Source organism: Chlamydotis macqueenii, chromosome 2 (assembly GCF_036417535.1).
Source record: "Chlamydotis macqueenii isolate bChlMac1 chromosome 2, bChlMac1.mat, whole genome shotgun sequence".
NCBI lineage: Eukaryota > Metazoa > Chordata > Aves > Otidiformes > Otididae > Chlamydotis > Chlamydotis macqueenii.
Genome location: NC_141557.1, coordinates 35,612,053 through 35,632,088, shown reverse-complemented (window position 1 = coordinate 35,632,088; position 20,036 = coordinate 35,612,053). Strand labels below are relative to the sequence as shown.

General features: G+C 47.3%; 1 protein-coding gene across 6 annotated transcripts in view; it reads left to right on the top strand.

Annotated features, from left to right (window-relative positions):
- The window catches only part of HOXA3 (homeobox A3), a 45,946-nt gene extending 28,125 nt beyond the window's left edge, over positions 1 to 17,821 (top strand). For 2 of the 6 annotated variants that reach the window (XM_086742568.1, XM_086742567.1), the window contains 2 exons: positions 14,116 to 14,704; positions 16,148 to 17,821. In XM_086742568.1, the coding sequence (XP_086598694.1) occupies positions 14,233 to 14,704; positions 16,148 to 16,917 (1,242 nt within the window). In that variant the 5' untranslated portion in view covers positions 14,116 to 14,232 and the 3' untranslated portion in view covers positions 16,918 to 17,821. Of the gene's footprint in view, positions 1 to 225; positions 347 to 1,805; positions 2,405 to 4,085; positions 4,117 to 6,335; positions 6,432 to 14,115; positions 14,705 to 16,147 lie in introns of those variants that run through there. The other 4 variants (XM_086742569.1, XM_086742570.1, XM_086742573.1 and 1 more) reach the window with 4 other exon arrangements.
- Positions 17,822 to 20,036: the final 2,215 nt, after the last annotated feature.

The window sequence follows — 20,036 nt, the reverse complement described above, 5'->3', positions numbered from 1 at the left end:
GCTCTCCCTAGAAACTGAGGAGCTGTCAAAGCCAGCAGAGATTAGGGGACCCGAGTGCGAGGATCCCTGCGCTCGCAGATAAAGGTGTTGCGTCTGTTCTGAGGGAGATAGTGAAATTTTAATCTTTTAGGGTCACGTGACTCATTAAATAATTAATGCAGATAGTCAGGAATGGATCTGTGGCCGTCAGTCCTCACTAGGAGTGATTCTCTCAGAAGTGAAACTCAACTCCTTATTACTGGAGTTTGTTTTTCTTTCTTTTTTTTTTTTTCCCTTAAAAAAAAAACCCACCTGATTTATCTTGAAAGATTCTAAACTTCTTAAGCAAGCAGTAGGGTCTGTGTTGGTAAGTAGGTAGTGTGTATTTCTAGCTTGATGACTTTAATTGTTTGTGCTTACTTTGTCTGCTGAGCATTTGCTTAACAAGTTTAATATTTAGAAATGTTAAATCTTTGTTTTCGCTGCCTTGTGGTCACATTACGGCTTCGGTGATTAAGCGTTACCGAGGCGAACACATTTTATAATGTTCTAATTCACACTGTGGAAGGTTGGGTGCCACAGTGCAGGAGGACCTGCTTTGTTAAATTTTCCTGTCGTTAATAAATCACCGGCTCCTAATGCAGGGCCAAAAAAGCAATGGAAAGGCAGTGAGCATTGTAAAGGAAAACTCACGGGCGAATTTCTCTATGACTCATTAGTCTGAACGATTTATGTACGAACTTAAAGTGCCTCAATTAATACTAGAGTTTGGGATAAAAACAAATTAAACAAAAAAAAAAGTCATAGCGTTTGTAGAGTGCTTTATTGCTACTTAGCAACTCTTTCGGGAAGCAGCATAGTTTAAAGGACTGTGGCGGTGTAAAATACGGTGGCGTGACTTAGTAGCTCCAAAATAAATAACAGAAAGTCCCTGGCACCCTTTTCCAATACCCGCTCCATACTTAACACGAGTGGGGCAGCCCAGTCACGACACGCTTGATCGATTGCCGTTTGTAACGTGACTATTGATTAGGGATCAAAACAAGGGCTAAGGTACGGAGGTCGAGCTTAAAATGCCAGGGGGTTCGCCCTGAGCCGGAGCCGAGAGAAGCGAGAGGTAGAGCTGAGAACAACCCCAGGCAGCAGCGCCCTGAGATTGCGGATTGAACTTTCCGTTTGCTTTTGTGTTTGCCACTAGATCTTAGCAAGTCAGCGCTCTCAAATTTATGAGACGGCAATAAACAGCTTAGTAGGCTATTATTGCATGATTTTTATGTCGGCTGGAGTTCAGCACCAAATTTAAAATTATTAGCGTAATTATGGAACTACTAAATTACCAAAGCAAAGTCTCTACTCGAAAAGTTCTCCCAAGACAGACTTAATATTTCCAAGGCTCCGATAACATCCTTCCGCAAGAACTGTTATTTAATTATTAGCATTTACATTTACTGACAATTTTAAGATGTGTTAGATGTCTTTTATTAGTGAGAATGGATACGGGGGTGCATTATTATATCTGACAAATTAATATGTAAACGTGATTCAGTAAGTGGCATGCAAATAATCTGACTATTGTATTTTTGGATTGTGCAATATTGTTTATTTTAGGGAAAGAGAAACCGCTGAGATTTTTTTTTTCCTTTTTCAATGGCTTTCAATGTAGATTGTTGTTGTGGATGTTTTTCTTTTTTTTTTTTTGTGGCTATTTTTTTTTTAAGACTTTGGGCCCGATTCCGCTCCAGAGAGGTCAATTGTTAGTCTCCTATGGTGCTACTGGTGGCAGAATCGGGCCCTGGCTAACAGTTTGAATAAAAGCCCAACCACAATGCGCCCCGCATTTCAACTGGAACCCTTTCCGCGTTTTATTCAGCAGAGATGAACATCACGACGAGTGTTTAATGTCTGTTCTTGATTAAATGATCCTAAACAAAGGTTTCCCAGAGGAAAATAAAGCAGACATTCATGTAACAAGAGTTTGGAATGACAATATTTCCAAACACTTGGAGACAGACGGCATAGCTGTCTACGGAAAAAAAAAAAAAAAGGCAGCAACAACAAAAAAAACCCCACACAACAACCACATGCGTTTATTTCTCAGCTCCCCGTGCTTTTCACCCGGGTGGAAACCCACGCTCCATGCGGCGAGCCCGCTCCCGCTCCATCCCTGCCCACTCGGCTCCGGGGCTCACCCAGCGCATCCCGCACATCCGTGTATTGCCTATGAAAAAGCACAATACCTCCCCCCGCCCCTGCTCTCCCCGGTGAGGTACTGTTTGTTGCCCGTTTACAGGGCGCCCCAGAAAGAAAACAAAAACAAAAACAAAAACCAAAACCAACCCCACCACAACCAAACCCACACCAAGCCGCTGGGCCGGGGCGGTGAAAGCTGGGAGCGTCTCAGCCCCACTCCGCGCAGCTGGAGGAGGTAAGAGCCGGGGAGCGCCGGGTTTGGGCTTTTGCGCCGATCGCAGCTGTAAGAAAACCATTTGCCCAGTACCTGCCTGCAGGACGAGCCTGCTGGAATGAGATTTTGTTGTTGTTGTTGTTGTGATAAATATTTAACCTAACAGGATTTTTTTTTTTCCTGGATTGACTCTATTCATCTTTCGTGGGTGGTGAATACGCGTGTCTGGGCAGACAAAGAAGCGTACGGAACCTGAGTGATCGCCATCCTTATAAAGGCATTGAGGACAGGAAGGATGCAAAGGCATTTGAAGAGCGAAAGAGGTTGAGAATTTCTTTGTCCATTCTTAGCTCCTTCCCCAAATCAAAGGCGAGGGAGAGCGGGCTGGAGCCATTTCGGGGTGGAACGGCTCATCGCGGCTTCTCCCTTTGCCTCCTCCTCGAGGAGGTCGGCAGCCAGTCCTGCAAAGGCGGAGTGCATGTGAGAATGTCAGAAAACTTGATTTTTTTATTTTTTCCCCCCCCCCCCCGGGTCTGAGTGCATACATCGGAATGGCTTGCAGATAAGTTTCGAGTGTTTGGCAGCCCCGGCCTGTCTCGCACCGGGCGGAGGTCGGTGTTTGGTGGTTCGGGGCTGCTGGAGTCCTTGATGCGCTGGGTCCTTTGGCAGGAGAAATGTAACGCTTTTCCTAGAGACCATTTTGTTATGCCGGCCGCCGAGAGGGGGGAGGATTATAGAGAATTAGCTCAAATTCCTGCTAGATTTACCTGCTTACTTTTGGACGCTGCTGTACAATTAGTGTATTTTACTACCTTTTAAAAGAGGCCATAAATTACAGGACTACAAGGGCTCTTTGTGTTGGCTTAATGGGCTGCTTAAATCTTAACTACAAAAATGCGCTGCAGATGCCTATTCACGCTTGCGTTAGGAAATTAAAAGCGAAAATACGGTACGGAGGAACCTTCATGCGGTGGCATGTACCCGCAGCATCGCGGGCAGAGATATTTGGGATTCCTTAAGGGACCCGGGGCTGGCAGGCTCAGCTGATTCTGAGCAGAGCTCCTTCTAGGAGGGCATGCACAGCCGATAGCTCTATTATTTTTATCTGCTTGGAAATGATCAAAGGGCAGCTTTATCTCGATCAGAGGCACAGATGTAGGTAAACAGCTCTGTGTCCCAGCAGATCTCAAATCTTTCGAGGAAATAAATACTTATATGGTACAGTGATTCCCATTTCGCCTCCACGTGGGAGTGATAGGCTTACTTCTTAACAACTGACCTGAAAGTAAACTTGAAAAACAGTAAAAACTCTAAATCTAGTCATATTTGAGTTAACTTTAAATTGCATTAGTGCTAAGAGTGGCCATTAATGCCAGAGCTGGCACAAAGGGGTTCTCTTAATGAAGGCACGTTATGAACTCAGATCTGTTCGTTGTTACCGAGCCTGGAATTTCAGCTCAGCTCGAAGCCATGTGTATAAAGCAAAGGAAAAAAAAAATCGGTAGCAGACCTACTGATAAACTCCACGTTTTCCTGCTAGAAACCGTATTTCAGGTCTCCAAATCGTCGAGGTGACAAAATACAATGCTGAACGTCCAGGAACAGGAACCAAGCAATATATGGGGTGGCGGGGGAAATCTAGCGTCTGCGACTCGCAAGATGATTTGAATGTGTTTGAAAACTCGCAATCACCACGCTGGAGCAAAGCAGGCTTGCTCCAAAACCGGCGGAAGGTAATATTTCTGAGCTGCGATCCAGGACAGTGTAAAGTTAGGCGCACTCCCCCTCCTGCCCTCTCCAAGCACATCCCGTGGAAGGTAATCACACGTCAAGAAGTTGCTTTTCTTAAGAATTAATTAGTTTCCCCACTACAGACGCGAAGTTAATTGTTAAACAGTAGTTTTAACATTAACTTGACCATTAATACTAATAAAGATGTTCATAGAAACAGGGTTTTGAAGCCAATAGCCATAGCTAGCGTTAAGGCATTTAAGCTGACTTATGATTGTGATTTATCGCTTTTGTAGTTTCTATTTGCTCAGGACTGTAACTTCTAAAGCCATCTTTCTGCTTTTGACGCAAAGCAGTCGATAACTTTTTACAACAGCCCCAGGAAAGACTTGCTCTACTTTTTTTTTTCAACATCTGCTCCGTTCCCCATTGATTTCAGTTTCATTGTTGCAGAAGAAGTTCTCCGCGTGTTTCTTTTAAGGGATCTAAACACCCCGTATTTCACAGAGCCGTGAATCCATCTCGAGTGACTATTAGCCCCGGTTTACATTGAGTATGAGGGCTGTGGAGTGACCGGTCATGCTGATAGTTACAGATTAGGGGTTGTCGTGTGTGGCTAGTGCTGGTTCTTTTTTTTTTTTTTTTTTCCAAAGCTGTATAGTTTTTATTCCAGATCTTAGCGAGGGGTGATATATGTATACCCTGTTACAAGCTCAGTCACTTCCACTGAAAAAGTGTAAATTCTTCTTCGGTTGACTTTGCTGCCATGTCCACTACTACACACTGTTACTATTTGGTTTAAATTCCAGTGTCCCACTTTTAAAATCCAAGCTAGAGTAGGTAAGGCTTGCCTGTAACATCAAAAATCACCTTTAAAAAGCAAACTCTTTCCATTCCGTTCATTGAAGTGCAGGTGAAACAGTAAGAGGGGACATGCAGCCAGCTGAAACTTTTCTTCGAGCTCATGGGGCATGGTGGAAAGGTTTAGGCAAGGGTATATACATCATGATGCAAAATGCTGGAGTCACAAAACTGGGCCAGGAACACGTTAAAAGCGTCAAGTATCTGATTTTCTTTGACTCCTTCCAGAAAAGTTATGTGAGTAGAGGGTTTCTTCTGTTTGTTTAGCTTATTGTGTCAATAGCACAAGTTAAACAATCTCACAGGGAAGATGTGGTGTGTTCACATACAAGCAAAGCTGACTGGTGTGGAGGCCACATACAACTTTGCTCTTTTATTTTTTCTTTTCTTTTTTTTTTTTTTTTTTTTTTCCCTTAGGCAGAGAGTTCCCCCTCCCCGACTTTTTTTTTTTTTCCCCATCGTTAGAAACCTATAATTTTGTGCATCACTCAAACTAGCTGTATAGGAAATGCGTAAGCACAGGTTTAACAGCAAGGTCCCAGAAGGTTTTGCAAAATTCAGAGCCACGCCAGTGAAGGAAGGTGTATTCTTCACAGTGTGTTACAAGGACAAAAATCAACTAGAATCTTAGAAGAGACTCTTTTTTGCCTTTGTCAGGTAATTACAGGTCTTTTTAGTTTCTACAGGAGCCCTGATGTAGCGTGTGGGAGTTGAGCAAGCCCTGTACAATGGCAGGATAGAGGCGGCTGGGGGTGGGGGGAACGCTGGGAATCATTCCCTTTAGAAGGGGGCTGGAAATGATACCGTTAAGATTTGGGCTTTCTTCGGGGGTTGCAGAGGGTGTGCGACGTGGAGCAGAGTGGCAGGCCTGGGGAGCAAACGCCGGTTAATTAGGCTAAGTATCAAAGTGCAGCGCAATCCCGTATCAGAAGAAGAATTCCTCTTACCTTCCAATGGGCTTTGTGTAAAGAAATATCGGTGTGGGAGGAAAAAGAATCAAACCAATCTCCCCCTCTAGTCGTCTGCATCTCTTGGATTTTTTTTTTCCCCCTCCTCCCTTAAAACTCTTCTTTAACATATCGGGTTAAGGCTTTAAAAAGCAAAGGCTCGCTCTAAGAAAGCCTGTTCCTTCAATGATTCCCTATTTCAAATAAAAGGATTTAAGTTGACGTATGACCACGTGAGCACATAATACAGCGCATTATTGTGGCGTTTGGAGTGGAGACCCGGTCTGGCTCCGTCTGCGATTACGCTTTTCCAGTTTCTGTTCAGAGCAAGCACTGCTTTCTTTTTTTTATTTTTTTCTTTCTTTTTTTTTTTTTTTTCCCCTCCTGCCCCCATCACCGTCCCCGCCAGAGCTGGCCATTTCGCTGACAGCGTTCGTTCCTTATGGAAAGGTTATTGTCGAGCCGAGCGGACGAAATGCTTCGTTAGAAAGGATGGATTTTATTTTAAGGTATTTCCGTTGATTGTTCATTTATGTGGTGAGTTATTGCTGTACGAGGCAAAGGTCAGTAGCAAAGGCTGGAGGGAGTGCGTGTGTGTGCGTGCGGGTGTCTGTGCACCCGGAGCCAGGCTGCTTCCCCCTTTGTTTCAATTTGCTGCGGTAAATATTCAACTCTCCCCTCGCAGCGAGCAGAACAGGGAGACTTTGCTGCTTTATTTATTTTTTCTCCATAGAGATCCCAACACTGCCGCTGACGGCCAGCTGCCTCTGCTCCAGCCCCTCGATTGCCATCTTATCGTTATTTATGATCGGCTGGAGATGGGAAGCCTCTTTTATTGTTGTGTTTGGATTTTTGCCCCCCTTAATTTTATGTTATTATTTTATTTTTTATTATTTTAAATGTTGATTTCATTATTTTATTGTATGTGCGTGTTTGTTTATTTACGTATTTGGGGAAGTCGGAGAAAACGATGCAGAGGGGGGCGGTGTGGGAGGGTGGGATGCTTCTCGGTCGGGGTCGTGCTCGAGCGTGCAGCGGCGGTTGTTGGTTTTATGGGTGTTTGTCCGGCCGCCGCCGCTCCGTAAATCGATGAGATGAGTGCGTGCAATCGTGCTGCCATTTTATTTATGATGCTTTAGTGGTACTTTGTTTACCTTGCGCGGAGGGCTCTGTTGCAAAGCTTCCCCTTCCCAAACGAGCCGAGAGGCTCCTCCTTATCTCTCCGCGGTGAGAAGGAGCTGAACCAAGAGTCAGCCCTGGCTTCGAACAATAAATCAGCCTTGAAAATGTGGTGGGGTTTGTTGTTGTGTTGTTTTGTTTTGTTTTGTTTTTTTCCCTCTCTCCTGAGTAGGGATCTGGAAAGCTAGAACAAAAAAGGTGTTGAATGCAAATTATCTTATAGGATAACATATACTAGTCTTAGTATATGTTCTTAGTGTATGTTCCATACAATCGTTTACATAAATACAGATATATCCGTACGTATGAATATGTACATAGTTATGTGTATGTGTGCGTACCTATATATAAAGAATGCGCTTTAAATGACAGAAATTAAGGATTACTTGGCTATCCAAGGAGGACAAAATGCTATATAAAACCACATTCCCTCGGTGTGTCCCGGCTTTGGGAGAGGTCGGAGCGCTGGGGCTCACTTTCCTCCTGCTCGCTCTGCGCCTCTCGCCTGTTCCTGCCGTACAGTTACCAGGCGGTTATGGTTACTCATCTTCTAAGGGGCCAGAAAGAGAGGGAGAGAGGAAGAAAAGCAAAAACTGCCCTGAAAAAAAAAAAAAAAGAAAAAAAAGAAAAAAAAAGGTTATTTCCACCCGGAGCTATTCGCGGCGGTTCTGCAGGGCGGAGATGTTTGGGCTGGGGTTCTTTTTTTTTTGTCTTTCCTGCTCTTTAAGCCGCTCTCAGAGCAGAACTGACCCAAAAAAACTGCTCTTTCCCTTTCTTGCCATGCTGAAGGACGTTGTCCTTTCTCAGACCCGGTGTCTCCCAGCTGTGTGTTTAAAAGCCAAGGTTGGCTTTGCCGTGTTTTGAAATGGGCCAAAAACGCGCCTCAGGAATAAGGCGCAAGCTTTAATTGCAACTCAATTATTCGGCAGCGTTTCTTCTGATTTATGACCCAGTTCAGATACATATTGACCCAGTTAAAACACTCATAAATAACGCGGTCTTGCTCTAGAGCAAAAGAAAACAATAAGAGTTTTGGAGGAGAGGAGGACTTCGGCGAGTTGTGTAAATAACCTCGGTCTACTGAACAAATAGCAAAGCGTCTGTTGCCATTCTTTAGAGTTGGAGAATATAAACAATAATTCAGATTAACCACGGTTTGTTTCGATAGTCCAGTCCTAAGCCAAGACAGCTAAAACCCCCTCCTAACTCTCTAACGACTCGGACAGGCACCACTTCCAGAATTGGTCTCCTTCCCCAGTAACTCCCCCGCTTTGCTATTTCACCCCTAAGAGATCCCCCTCCCATCCCCATCCCAAATCAGCCATGAATTACGGTGCTGCCTGCTTTCCATTTCGGAGCATTCAAGGACAAAGTGCTTTACAGGCAGTATTTTATTCGGAAACTGAGAGTAATTCCATGAAAGGGGGGTGAGGGGGAGTCCCGAGAAGTTGAACCCTTCGTAAAGAAAAGAAAAAAAAAAAACCACAGCTAAATTCAGCCCCCAAACCTGCCGCTCCCCTCCCCCCCCCCCCGCCTCGAGCTGAGCCCTATACGCGGAATGGAGCAGAAAGAAAATATTCGGCCTCTGGGAGGGAAAGACAGATAAAAGCAGCGGCGATATGTGCGTTGGGACACTTATCCCGCCATCATAGAAGACATAAAAAAAACATATTCTCATGTTTAAAACGACCTCTTTGGGGAGAGAGGGGACGTGGGGAAACGGGACAAACAGGCGAAATCTCGGGAAAAAAAAAAAAAAAACAAAAAAAAAACCACCAAAACTCATTGTAGACAGTTAGACGAATGAAGCAAACACTTCAGTATTCCTATGAACCACTTCGGTTCTCACAATTCAAATCCCTCGCAAATCCCTCCCGTTTTAAAAAGCCCTCTTTCCCCCCCTTCCCCCCCACTTCCCCGTCCCCGCTCTGGAATACAGACATGGAGTCAGAATATCCCGCTGGAGACGGCTCCAAAGTTTAAAGGCGCTTCTAGGAAAAGACGGCCCAGGTTTTCGGCAGGGCTCCCCGGCGTCCCCACTCAGGTTCCTGTAGTTCCCAGCTCTCGCTCCTTTGCCAGATCCCCTCCTCTCCGGACCGAGGGGCTCCGTCGGGGCGCAGCGCTGCCTCTCGCTATTTGGCTGGGCAAGAGAGCGAACGGCCGATCAGCAGTTTCAGAAGAAAGTGTGGGGTTGATTATTGACTAAAAAGACTTTTTTTTTTTTTTTTTTTCCCCCCTTCCGATGCAACTTTCAAGGGGTTGTTTGAAGCAAAACGCATACGCGGGATTTTTGCCTCTCCTCTCCACCTACGCTGCCCGCTTCCCCTTTCATGTGGTGCCTTCTCACTTATGCCATAAGGAGCAAGTGTTTTCTGTTTTAGTGCTCTGTTTACAGCTTTGGTGCATGAAGTCATAAATCTTGCATAGCCATAAATGACAAAAACCATTGGTATGCGTAAGAGGCCACCCCAGCCTTATAGTGCTTTTCTATTTCTCGCTTTGTTTGTGCTTTTAAGATGACGCCGGGCTCCCTCGTGCTTTAAACGGACTAGTTATATTTTTAATGCCTTAATTAACGAAGTGAAGTCAAATTTACACCTAGGCACTGTTCGGAGCCTCTGCTTAATGCACAGAATGCACTGAGTCCATAGTCCAGCTACTGCCTGGCAGAGGGGCCGGGGCTGCAACTTGATTTAAGTTCTCGTTTGCGTGATCGCCGCCGTGTTTCTGTCGCAGGGAAAGGGGAGGGGGGATACCACCACCTCCCCACCAAAACCTGGGGAGCTCCCTTTCCCAGCCCTGCCGAGGAGTGGGAGGCCAAGGGCCGGGCTGTGCGGCCCGGGGCCCGCGTCCACCCGGGGCTGCCCCCCACGGGAGGCTGCGGGGACCCCGACTCGCCTGTGCAGCACATGTGTGTGTGTGTGCGAGGGCCTCTGTGCCCGTCCTGGGCGCTAGGGATATTTGGGGAGTGAAGGGGGGGGGGGGTGTCGTCTGTGCATACATCTGTGATGTGCGCGCGCTCACGCACCCATGAGTTAATAATTAGTAACTCTAATGATTTCCAGCGCGGCTCTGAAAGCATCGCCCAGAGCGAGGATGCTGGTGGGCTTCGGCTGGCTCTCCGGACCCAGCCCCGGCTCTCCGGGGGCTTTGCTCCCCATCCCTGGGGACTCAGCCGGGGTTTTGCGGGGCTCCAGGCGGCGGGGCTATTCCGCAGCCGCCCCCCAAGCCCACCGGTAAGAGGGACAAACCGCCCCCCCCAGCAGCATCCCCCGAGGCTGGTGAGAGCGACCCTTTGTGAGCGCCGTTTGTCTTCATTAGCATAATTTTCCTGGACTTTGGTGACGGCCGGGTGCAGGGGGGGCCGCGCTTCTTCCCTGCCGCCTTCCTCCGCTCCCTCCCCAGCCCCCACCCGGCCCCAGGCTTCCCCAGGAGGCCGCCTTTCTTTCTTCCTTCCTTTTTTTTTCCTCCTCTTTTTCCTTTTTTTTTTTTTTTTTCCCCTCCACTCCCCCTCACCCCCCCTTTCTCCTTTCCTCTCTCTCCTTCCCTTCCCAGAGCAGCCCTGGGAAGCATCCCTGTCCTCCGTGCCCCGCGCAGGGGGAACTGCTCGGGGTAGGGTGGGCAGCCTGGGACAGGAGGGGAAAGGAGGGGGGGGCGGGTGTCCGGAGCGACCATCCCATCCCGTGCGGGGCAAGGCTCACCCCTCCCGGGCGGGGGGTGCCGGGGACGGAGGAGCTGAAGCCAGTACCCACCCCGCGGCCGTAGGGACTGGGCTGGGGGCGGACAGCCCCCCGCTCCCTGGGTCGTGTCGCCTCAAAAAAAAAAAAAAAAAAAAAAGAAAAAGAGAGAGAGAGAGAGCGAGCATGCTGGCTTCCGCCTCAGTCGTCAGAAGTTAAGGTAAGCAGGCCACAAATACGCTGCTATCAGTCGTGAATGGTGGAGTTTACGTCCCAGTGATTTATGACCGTAGACTTAAATGTCGGTTCAAGAAGAGTTCACAAGCTGGGGCTTCCTTCCAGGCAGTGACTGATACCCTTACACTTCGTGTTCAGGCAGCTCTCTCTCCTCTCTTCCCCTCCACTCCCCCCTCACCCCCACCCTACCTTCTCTCAACTTTTATCTTTCAGGAAATCTTTCAGGGGGGCTGCCTGGGTTTGTTGGGGTTTTTTTGTTTGTTTGGTTGGTTTTTTTTTTCTTCCTAGAGTCAGAGTTTGGGGCTCGGCTGGGAGTTACGGGGCAAAGATCTGGTGTGCTTGGGAAATGGGGGAGGGGGGTAGGGGGGGAAAGAGAGGGTAGAGGAGAGTTGAAGTGGGGAGTGGGGGAAACGGGGGGGATTTGCCATCCCAGAGCAGCTTTCGTCTGCCGTCTCCGGGCTGTCTGGGTATGGGGAAAGAAGTCGGTGAAGGGCAGAGAGGTGTATTGCACAAATGGAGATGGAGCCGGATAAACGGGCGCTGGAAAAACTGGGGGCCCATCTGCGTTTGTGAGACCTGGCCTTTTGTCTCCGAGGGGGAGCGGAGAGCTCTTCCCATCCCAAGCACCGTCTGGGGTGGCAAACTTTCTCACATGGCCCTCCCACCCCCCCCCTCCCGTTAGGATGCTGTTATTCTCATGACCGTTGTTGCTCTTAATCCCGCTATTCCTGCTTTCCCAGGAACGGCCGGACGCTCCTCAGGTTACCCCCGCTCCTCTATAACTTTGTAGGAAGCGTTTAACTTGGCGAAGGCAAAGGCGGGAGCTGATTTTTCTTTTCTTTTCTTTTTTTCTTTTCTTTTCTTTTCTTTTCTTTTCTTTTCTTTTCTTTTCTTTTCTTTTCTTTTCTTTTCTTTTCTTTTCTTTTCTTTTCTTTTCTTTTTTTTCTTTTCTTTTCTTTTCTTTTCTTTTCTTTTCTTTTCTTTTCTTTTCTTTTCTTTTCTTTTCTTTTCTTTTCTTTTCTTTCTTTTCTTTTCTTTTCTTTTCTTTTCTTTTCTTTTCTTTTCTTTTATTTTCTTTTCTTTTCTTTTTTTTTTCCTCTTCGTTTCTGGCAGGCGGCCGAAGCTTCGATAATATTTTGCCTTCCGAGTGAAGTTGCCTTTTGTCTGTGGGCAGGAGGCTGCGGGAGCAGCTCTCCCCGCATCCCGGCTCAGCCCTACCCGCCCCAGCAAACTTCCCGAGCGGGCAGGAGAAGGCGAAATACTTGATGTCGTGATCACGAAAGGCGGGTGTCTTTGTCAAATCGCCACTGGCTCCTTATTTCCTCTTTCTCTTCAGGCACTGGTGTCTATATTCTCTTTTTCAAAAGAATTGAGAAAAATCGCACCAGGCCTCGATAGCATCAGGAAAGAGAGGCGAGGAGCTGGAAATTGCGTGCGCGCCTCAGATCTCCATCGGCTTATTAGCTTAATAACATCCAAAGAGCTTGATCAGTGCAATAACAGGGTGGTCGCCCCGCTGTAGGTGTGTTACCTTCGTTTTGTTACGGTCTAACAAAGGCAATACTGTTTCCTAAGAACTTGTATAACTTGAAAGGCGCAGAATTAGCTCATTTGGTGCCTGTGTTGTGTAAGGCTTTTCGCCCCTAAGCATTTGTCCTCGTTAGATGTTTGGGGGGTGTGTGTGTGTGTGTGGGAAATATCCAGCTGCTTAAGTGCAGGGAAAGTGGCAAAAGAAGTGAGAGCTCTTCTGATCCGTGGTGGTTTGTCAGCAAGGGGGGACAGTGAGGAACACACTTTAATTTCTGAGAACAATGTGAGTGCGTGCGGAAAGAGCTCCTAGATGGGAGATTACACATAGGTCTCCCCTCTCGTTAGTGCGGGTGATTCTTTAACCGGTTATTTTTAGGCAGGTAACCAGTAGACTTTAACCTGGGAAAATACAAAAATCCCAGAAATACAGACGTGGGACCAAAAAAAAGAAAAAAAAAAAAAAAAAAGGGAGGGGTAGAGAAAGGGATTCGCCTGGGCAGGAGAAGCATTCTCTGGGTTTGTGTCCACCCTCTCCCCAGCCAAGTGACCCTCATACATCAAATTACATAGCCGTTTCCAAGACAGAACCTATTATTGCTAAGTTGGAAGGAAAGTTCAAGCCGTGGTCATGGAGATGAACGCTGGTTTTTCAGGTTCCTGGTGTGTTTTTTTTTTCCCCCCAATCCATCATGTTTTAACAGGTAGGATCTGGCTGATTCCACGAAAAGTTAGTGCCTCGAAAATAACTGCTGAAAAACCCAAACCAGCAGCCGCCAAAGCGCCCAGCTCACCCTCGCTGGCCTCACCGAAGGGGCTTTTTGCGGGGCCGGGAGCAGCTGAGGCTCCAGACCCACTCGCGGGTGGGAGGTGGGTGTGGGGGCTGCGTGGGGCTGAAACCGCAGCTGCCGGGGGTGCATGACCTGGGGTGGTGTGCGAGTACGGAGGGGAGAAGGCGCTGGCTTTGTTTATTTTCCTATCGAGGGTTTAATAGGCAAGCCAAAATCTGTCACTTGGGATCGGGATGTGTAAATACCCCTGGCTAGCAAACCTTTCCACCCCGCTCCTGCCCCGTGCCACATGTAGGCAGGAACAATCTAATGCATTTCTTTGAAGTTGTGTGGAGAGCCATAACCTGGATAGAAAGGCTAAAAATAAAACGATGCCCGTTACAGGACAAGGTTTGATCCTAGAGCTGGGGTGGGTGAAGGAACAGCCCAGCCCCTTCGCATTACCAATTCCTCGATCACCCTTATCTCAGAGGCTGGTGTTAAAACAGTCTCTCAGTGATAAACCATCACGTCCCTTGCCGTGTGGTGCCCTGCTCTGTTTCTTAAGCAGAAAGAAAGCAAAAACCCTAGAAAGCCCCTATCCCGGTGCAGCAAAGCGCGTATTTGTAGCTGCCAGTAAATCCAGGAAGCTTTATATCGAAATGCTCTGTGCCCGAGGCCAAGTCATGCTGCTAAATATTGCTGACCACTTTTTCTTTTATGGCTTTCATGTCACTTAGCTATTGAAAGTAAGATGGATTTGTACCATTTCTTCACCCTGCTCTGCTCTCCCCACACTCCAGGTCTGCCCGGAGAGGCCATTGGAGGAGGAAGTCCACGTGACAGAGGGGTGCCAATGTTATTCTCCAAGGGTGTCAAGACCCTGTCAGTTTGTGAAATAAATATTGGGAAACAACGAAATGCAAAAAGCGACCTACTACGACAGCTCTGCAATCTATGGTGCCTACCCCTACCAAGGAGCAAATGGTTTCACTTATAATGCGAGTCAGCAGCAATATCCTCCATCTTCATCACTTGTGGAAAATGAGTACCACCGCCCCGCATGCTCCCTCCAGTCCCCTGGCAGCTCCGTGTCCCACCACAAGGCCAATGACATCAGTGAGAGTTGCATGAGGACCCTCCCTAGCCAGCCTCTTCAGCCGCCCAGTCTTGCCGACCCACAGGCCCCACCGCAGCCACCTCCAGCCCAGCAGGCACAACCTCCACCTCCGTCCTCTGCTTCACCATCTCAAAATGCCAGCAGCAACCCTGCCCCGGCCAACCCCACCAAGAGTCCGGCTCTTAACTCGCCCACCATGTCCAAACAGATATTCCCCTGGATGAAAGAGTCTCGGCAAAACACGAAGCAGAAAAACAGCAGTTCCAGTTCAGGTATGAAACACGCGCCTCCTCCCCCCCTCAATGGGTACCCCTGGGCCAGCCACGCATCTGGCAGGGAAGTGGGCAGCTCTACCCACCTTCACTTCAGGGAGGGTAGGGGCAGGGTTTCCTCTCCGAGCTGACCCCTTCTCGCCTTTGGAAAGGAGCTCCCACCGCTTGCAAGGGGAGCTGAGGGAACAAATCACCCCCTGCAAAACTTTCCCAGCCTTGCAGGATGAGTCCAAAGCAATTTTGTTTCCCAGTGGCTAAACCACTTGTGCTCTCCTGCATCTCTCACATTTCCTAGGTAATCCCCCCTCCAGTAAATCATGTCAGTGCAGAGTAGCCCAGGCCTTAAGCCAGAGGCCTGTCCCGAGTACTTTGTTGGCACGGTGCTGTTAGATTAATAAGACAGTGACCTATCTCTGCTGAAGTGTAACAGGAATAAAATAGCTCATAATCATGTGCAGGCAGGATCAATGCCCTGCATGCAGTCAGAACCTCTTCCTGTTTTAACAAGCTGATTGGCAAAGTTACAAGCCTGGTAAACAAAAATCATTCCAGAGTGCCATGAATTTCAGCCCATAAAGTATTATTTGAGAGATGGAAGTGTATATTAATGCTTTTATTACTTGAGGAAATGCAAATCGATAACACCAGTGCTACCTCCAATGCTCAGGAGTTGTGCTGATATTAACCTCTTCCTCTTTTTCTTTTAAATGTGCCTTGGAAATAGAGTCCAAAACTTTAGTGCGTGGCTTGCCAGACTGCTTTTTAAAGCTCTGGTAACATTACTGTTTACAGCTTTCCACATAAGGTATTTATTTTATTAAAAAACAGTAATATTTAAATATGCGTGTATGCCTATGCAAGCCTAGCCACCATATGTTCTTCTTATATATGCTATACTTCCCAATCACTACCAGATGTTTATGCTATATGTTAGAAGTGATAGAAACACTATGCTGTCAATTCTATGCTGACATATTATAATGTTACAGGTAGATAGCTAACCTTCAGGCATCTCTAGCTGCTGTGTAAATATCAGGGTTTTCAGAAAAAGAGGACTGCAGATCTTTACAGTGATGGAGAACAGCTAGTTCTTGAAGACCCTGATCCCACCATGTAGGCAGAGTCATAGATTCGCCTTCTAGACTCTGCTGTGTTTCCTTGAACCTTTCTTCCTCCTTTATGCAAAGCTTGAGATACGTTGCATGCCGTCATTCTTCAAGGAAGCAAGTGTGGTCATATAGTGACACTAACAAGCTGAAGGTGTCTGTCAAGGTGTGTAGACTGGCATGATTGAGCTCGTGCCATGGGGGAGTACTCATTGCACACGTAGGCATCCTTGTGCCTGAGATGGACTCTCCAGGCACTGGTGTTGTCGGGCTGTTGTTTCTGGTTGCTGTGGCTGGGTTTGCCATGCTGATTGTGTTCTTTGTGTGATTTACATAGGTGAAAGTTGTGCTGGTGACAAAAGCCCTCCAGGGCAAGCCTCCTCTAAGCGAGCCCGTACAGCTTACACAAGTGCCCAGCTGGTAGAACTGGAAAAGGAGTTCCACTTCAATAGGTACCTTTGCAGGCCACGAAGGGTAGAGATGGCTAATTTGCTCAATCTCACAGAAAGACAAATCAAAATCTGGTTTCAGAACCGCAGAATGAAATACAAAAAGGATCAAAAGGGCAAGGGCATGATGACCTCTTCAGGAGGACAGTCCCCAAGCAGAAGCCCTGTCCCTCCAGCTGCTGGGGGATATCTAAACTCTATGCATTCTTTAGTAAACAGTGTCCCCTACGAGCCCCAGTCGCCTCCACCATTTAACAAGCCTCATCAAAACACCTATGGCATCCCTGCATCGTATACTGCTCCTCTTAATAATTGCCCACCTCCTCAAAAGAGATACACGGGGACAGCAGCTGTGACACCTGAGTACGATGCTCACTCTCTTCAAGGCAACGGTTATGGGAATCCACATATACAGGGAAGCCCCGTCTATGTAGGGGGCAACTACGTGGAGACCATGACCAATTCTGGGCCCTCCATCTTTGGTCTAACTCACCTCCCTCATCCTCCCTCTGCCAACATGGACTACAGTGGGGCTGGGCCAATGGCCAACAATCACCACCACGGACCTTGTGATCCGCTCCCGACATACACAGACCTTACTGCTCACCATCCTTCTCAGGGAAGAATTCAGGAAGCGCCCAAACTCACCCATCTGTAAGAGACAGGAGTCACTAAGTGGAACACCAAGCCCCCAACTTTTGGAAAGTACTTGCCCCTTCCCTTCTCTCTCTCTCCCCTCCTCCCCCATGTGCCCACCCCTCCCCTTCTTGTTTCTTTTGTTCTTTTTGGTTTGTTTTGTTTCCTTTGGTAAAAGCGTTTTCTAGTTTATGTGACGTAGCAATATTTGTTGCTTGAATTGCTCTATAGTTTCACTAGTGAATATTTATCTTCTTGAACTGTAGCCTTGTGTCTCACTTTGGGAGTATGCAGAGGCTTTATACTTTACCTTCTACACTTTTATCAAAACAGGGTATATGAACAAATTTTCTATAAAAGGAATTCTTAAATGTGAATTTGTTCGTACATGATTGATCCCACGGGGAAGCAATTTTTTTTATTGCACTTCTTTTAAATAGCGAGAAAGACATCAAAAGCGCTTGGACAGGGACTCCCTGGACAGTTATTAATACGTGTAAGTCTTTCAATGTGTGTATGCTGGTGAACATTCAGATTTATTTATTTTTTTTTCAAACATTGAATAATCTAAGTGTTTAAAATTTTATTTATCCCCATTTGTTCATATTTATATATATATAAATATCTGTACCCTGAATATTCAGGAGGTATTTACCTGGCCATATGTTAGATGGCATATCGGCAAGCATAGGAAATATCATTTGAAAAGGAACTATAACTTCTTTTATTAAAAATGGTAATAACGATGATGATGACGACGCAATAAAATCTGGGAAAAAAAAAGATCACGGTTTGAATAATTTATGCTTGTAACACCCAGCTAGGCGGAAAGCATATGAAGCTGAAAAGGCCAGGTTTGTTTTGAAAGTTATACATTCCTTGCTGCTCACGTTCTGGGAAAAAAAAAAAAATAAAGTTTTTATTCTGAATAATAAAGAGTTAAGAACACATTCTTCGCAGCGAAAGGGCAGGGAGAGCCCTTTATGACGTGGGGAGTCGGGAAACTCAACTGTAAACTCACACGAGGATCCACTCGCCCACCCGAGGGCCCCGCGACGCCTTTTCAGCATTTCGTAGGCAGAAAGAGGGATTCTTTTTTTTTTTTTTTCTTTTTTTTTCTTCTTTTCCCTCCCCCCTCAGCGGGATTTCACGGCCCGCGGCGGCGACCGCCTCCTCCCGCGCCCGCTGTGCCGTGCCCGCCTGGCGCGGGGGGGGGGAGCGGGCGCGGATCGGATCGGCGCCCCCTCCCTTCCCCCCCGGTAGGGGGGAACCGGCGGCGGAGCAGCACGGGGACCCTACTCGGGCAGGCCGGCCGGGTGTGTGTGTGTGCGTGAGGGTATACAAGCGTGTGTATGTGGGGAGCACACGGGAGCAGAGCTGAGGAAAAAAAAAAACGAGTTGGTGCGGGCGTGGGCGCGGAGAGGGCTCCTGAGGAGGGGCTCGGCCGCTGGGGAAGGAGGGGAGCGGGCACTTGGGGGCAAGGGTGGCAGAGCAGGCCCCCCGCCGAACCCCAAAAAGCGGCTGGGGGTGGATGCCGAGCACCACTACCTCCGGACGCGATTCCTTCCACCCACCACCCTCACCCTAATTTTTTTCCCTTTTCCTTAAATAAGTGGATTTTATCTTATTCTTATTATTTTTTAATTTTTAATTATTATTTTTATTTTATTTTGGGGTTGTTTCATTTTTGCTAAACCGCCTTCCCTCTCCACCACAGCCTGAGGCTGTGGGGGAGGGGAGCCTTGCCCTCCCTCTTTTCCCGTGGGGGTGCGGATGTGTGTGCGGGGGTGGAGGGGGGGATGTATATGTGTTGGGGGGCTGGGGGGCACACGATACTGTAGAAGGGCGACTGTCCTGGCCCCAAAACGGACACCCGCGGTGGTCTCCGGGCCGAACCGACTGGAGGTGGAAGGCAGAAACCCGCAAGCGTTGTGTTTAAATCCGATTTTTCTTCCTTTCAGGTGAAGTGTCCGTAATTTTTAGATTTAAACTTGAAAGATAAATCAAAACGGACCTTAATAGACTAGGTAAAATATACCCCCGCACGCTTATAAGGACGTATTCCTATGCTGTGTAGATAATAACGCACGCTGTTCACCATCTGTATCTTTTAAAGCGCAGAAAAAAATGTCGCCATTTTGGTCTCATGCTGAAATATTATTAATCTGCGGGCTTTATCTTGTTCCCAGAACCGTCCTTGCCTGATGCTGAAACGTTGTCACGCATCCGCGAATCTGTATAGAACTTTTCCCGCATAAATAGATAAAGCATGCTCAGTCAAAGCAAAGGGGTTTCAAAATACATTTATTTATACCGCGCTGTTTATTGTATATATATATACGTCACCGTGGAGGGAAAGGTTATGCAGTCTGATATTTTTTATCGAAACCTGACCGTTATCCAATACAGACCAAGGACCGGTTATTATTCTGAGGGCGAAGGAAGGGTTTTTGCAACGTTGCGGGACGTGGCCCTGTTTCAAACAAGCGCCCGCACAAAGCCCAAGCCGGCCCCGCACCCCCCGGACCGGCTAGGTTACATCCAACAAAAGGTAACGGTGCGGTCGGCGAGTCTTACTGCTCGGCTCCTTTAGTACGACGAATTAGATTTCTAAAAATTTTCGAAAATAAGGAATTTGGCGTTTCAATCCCCGCCCCCCCCCCCCGAACCCCATTCCGCACAGAAAAAATACAGGCGATTTTGCCCCCTTCCTTCCGGAAACCGCACTCAACCCCTTTTTCGGAGCCTGTAGGTTGCAAGTAAGAATTTGTAATTTCACGTTTAATATTCGCTGGATTAAAATATCCCTCTGGAGGCAGAAGTAATTGATTTACCCAAGAATTTCGCGTCCCCTCTCCCAAGGTTTTGTTCCAGGTGGTTTTTGTTTTAGACCGGCCACAAGAAACAAATGTGCAGAATAGAGACACCCACACAGGTTTTACTCACAAAGCCTGGTTAAAGTCCAAACCTCTCTCTTTATTATTTGTCATCCTGCTGTTAATCCCAATATTTTCCAGAGAGGGAAAAAAAAAATTAAAGAAAATAAAAATAAAAGCCCGGCCTCTAGGTAGGCACTGAGAAGCAAAATAAAACCGGACTTTTCCCACAAGCAGCCCAGTCCTCTGCCAGCATATTTTAAAA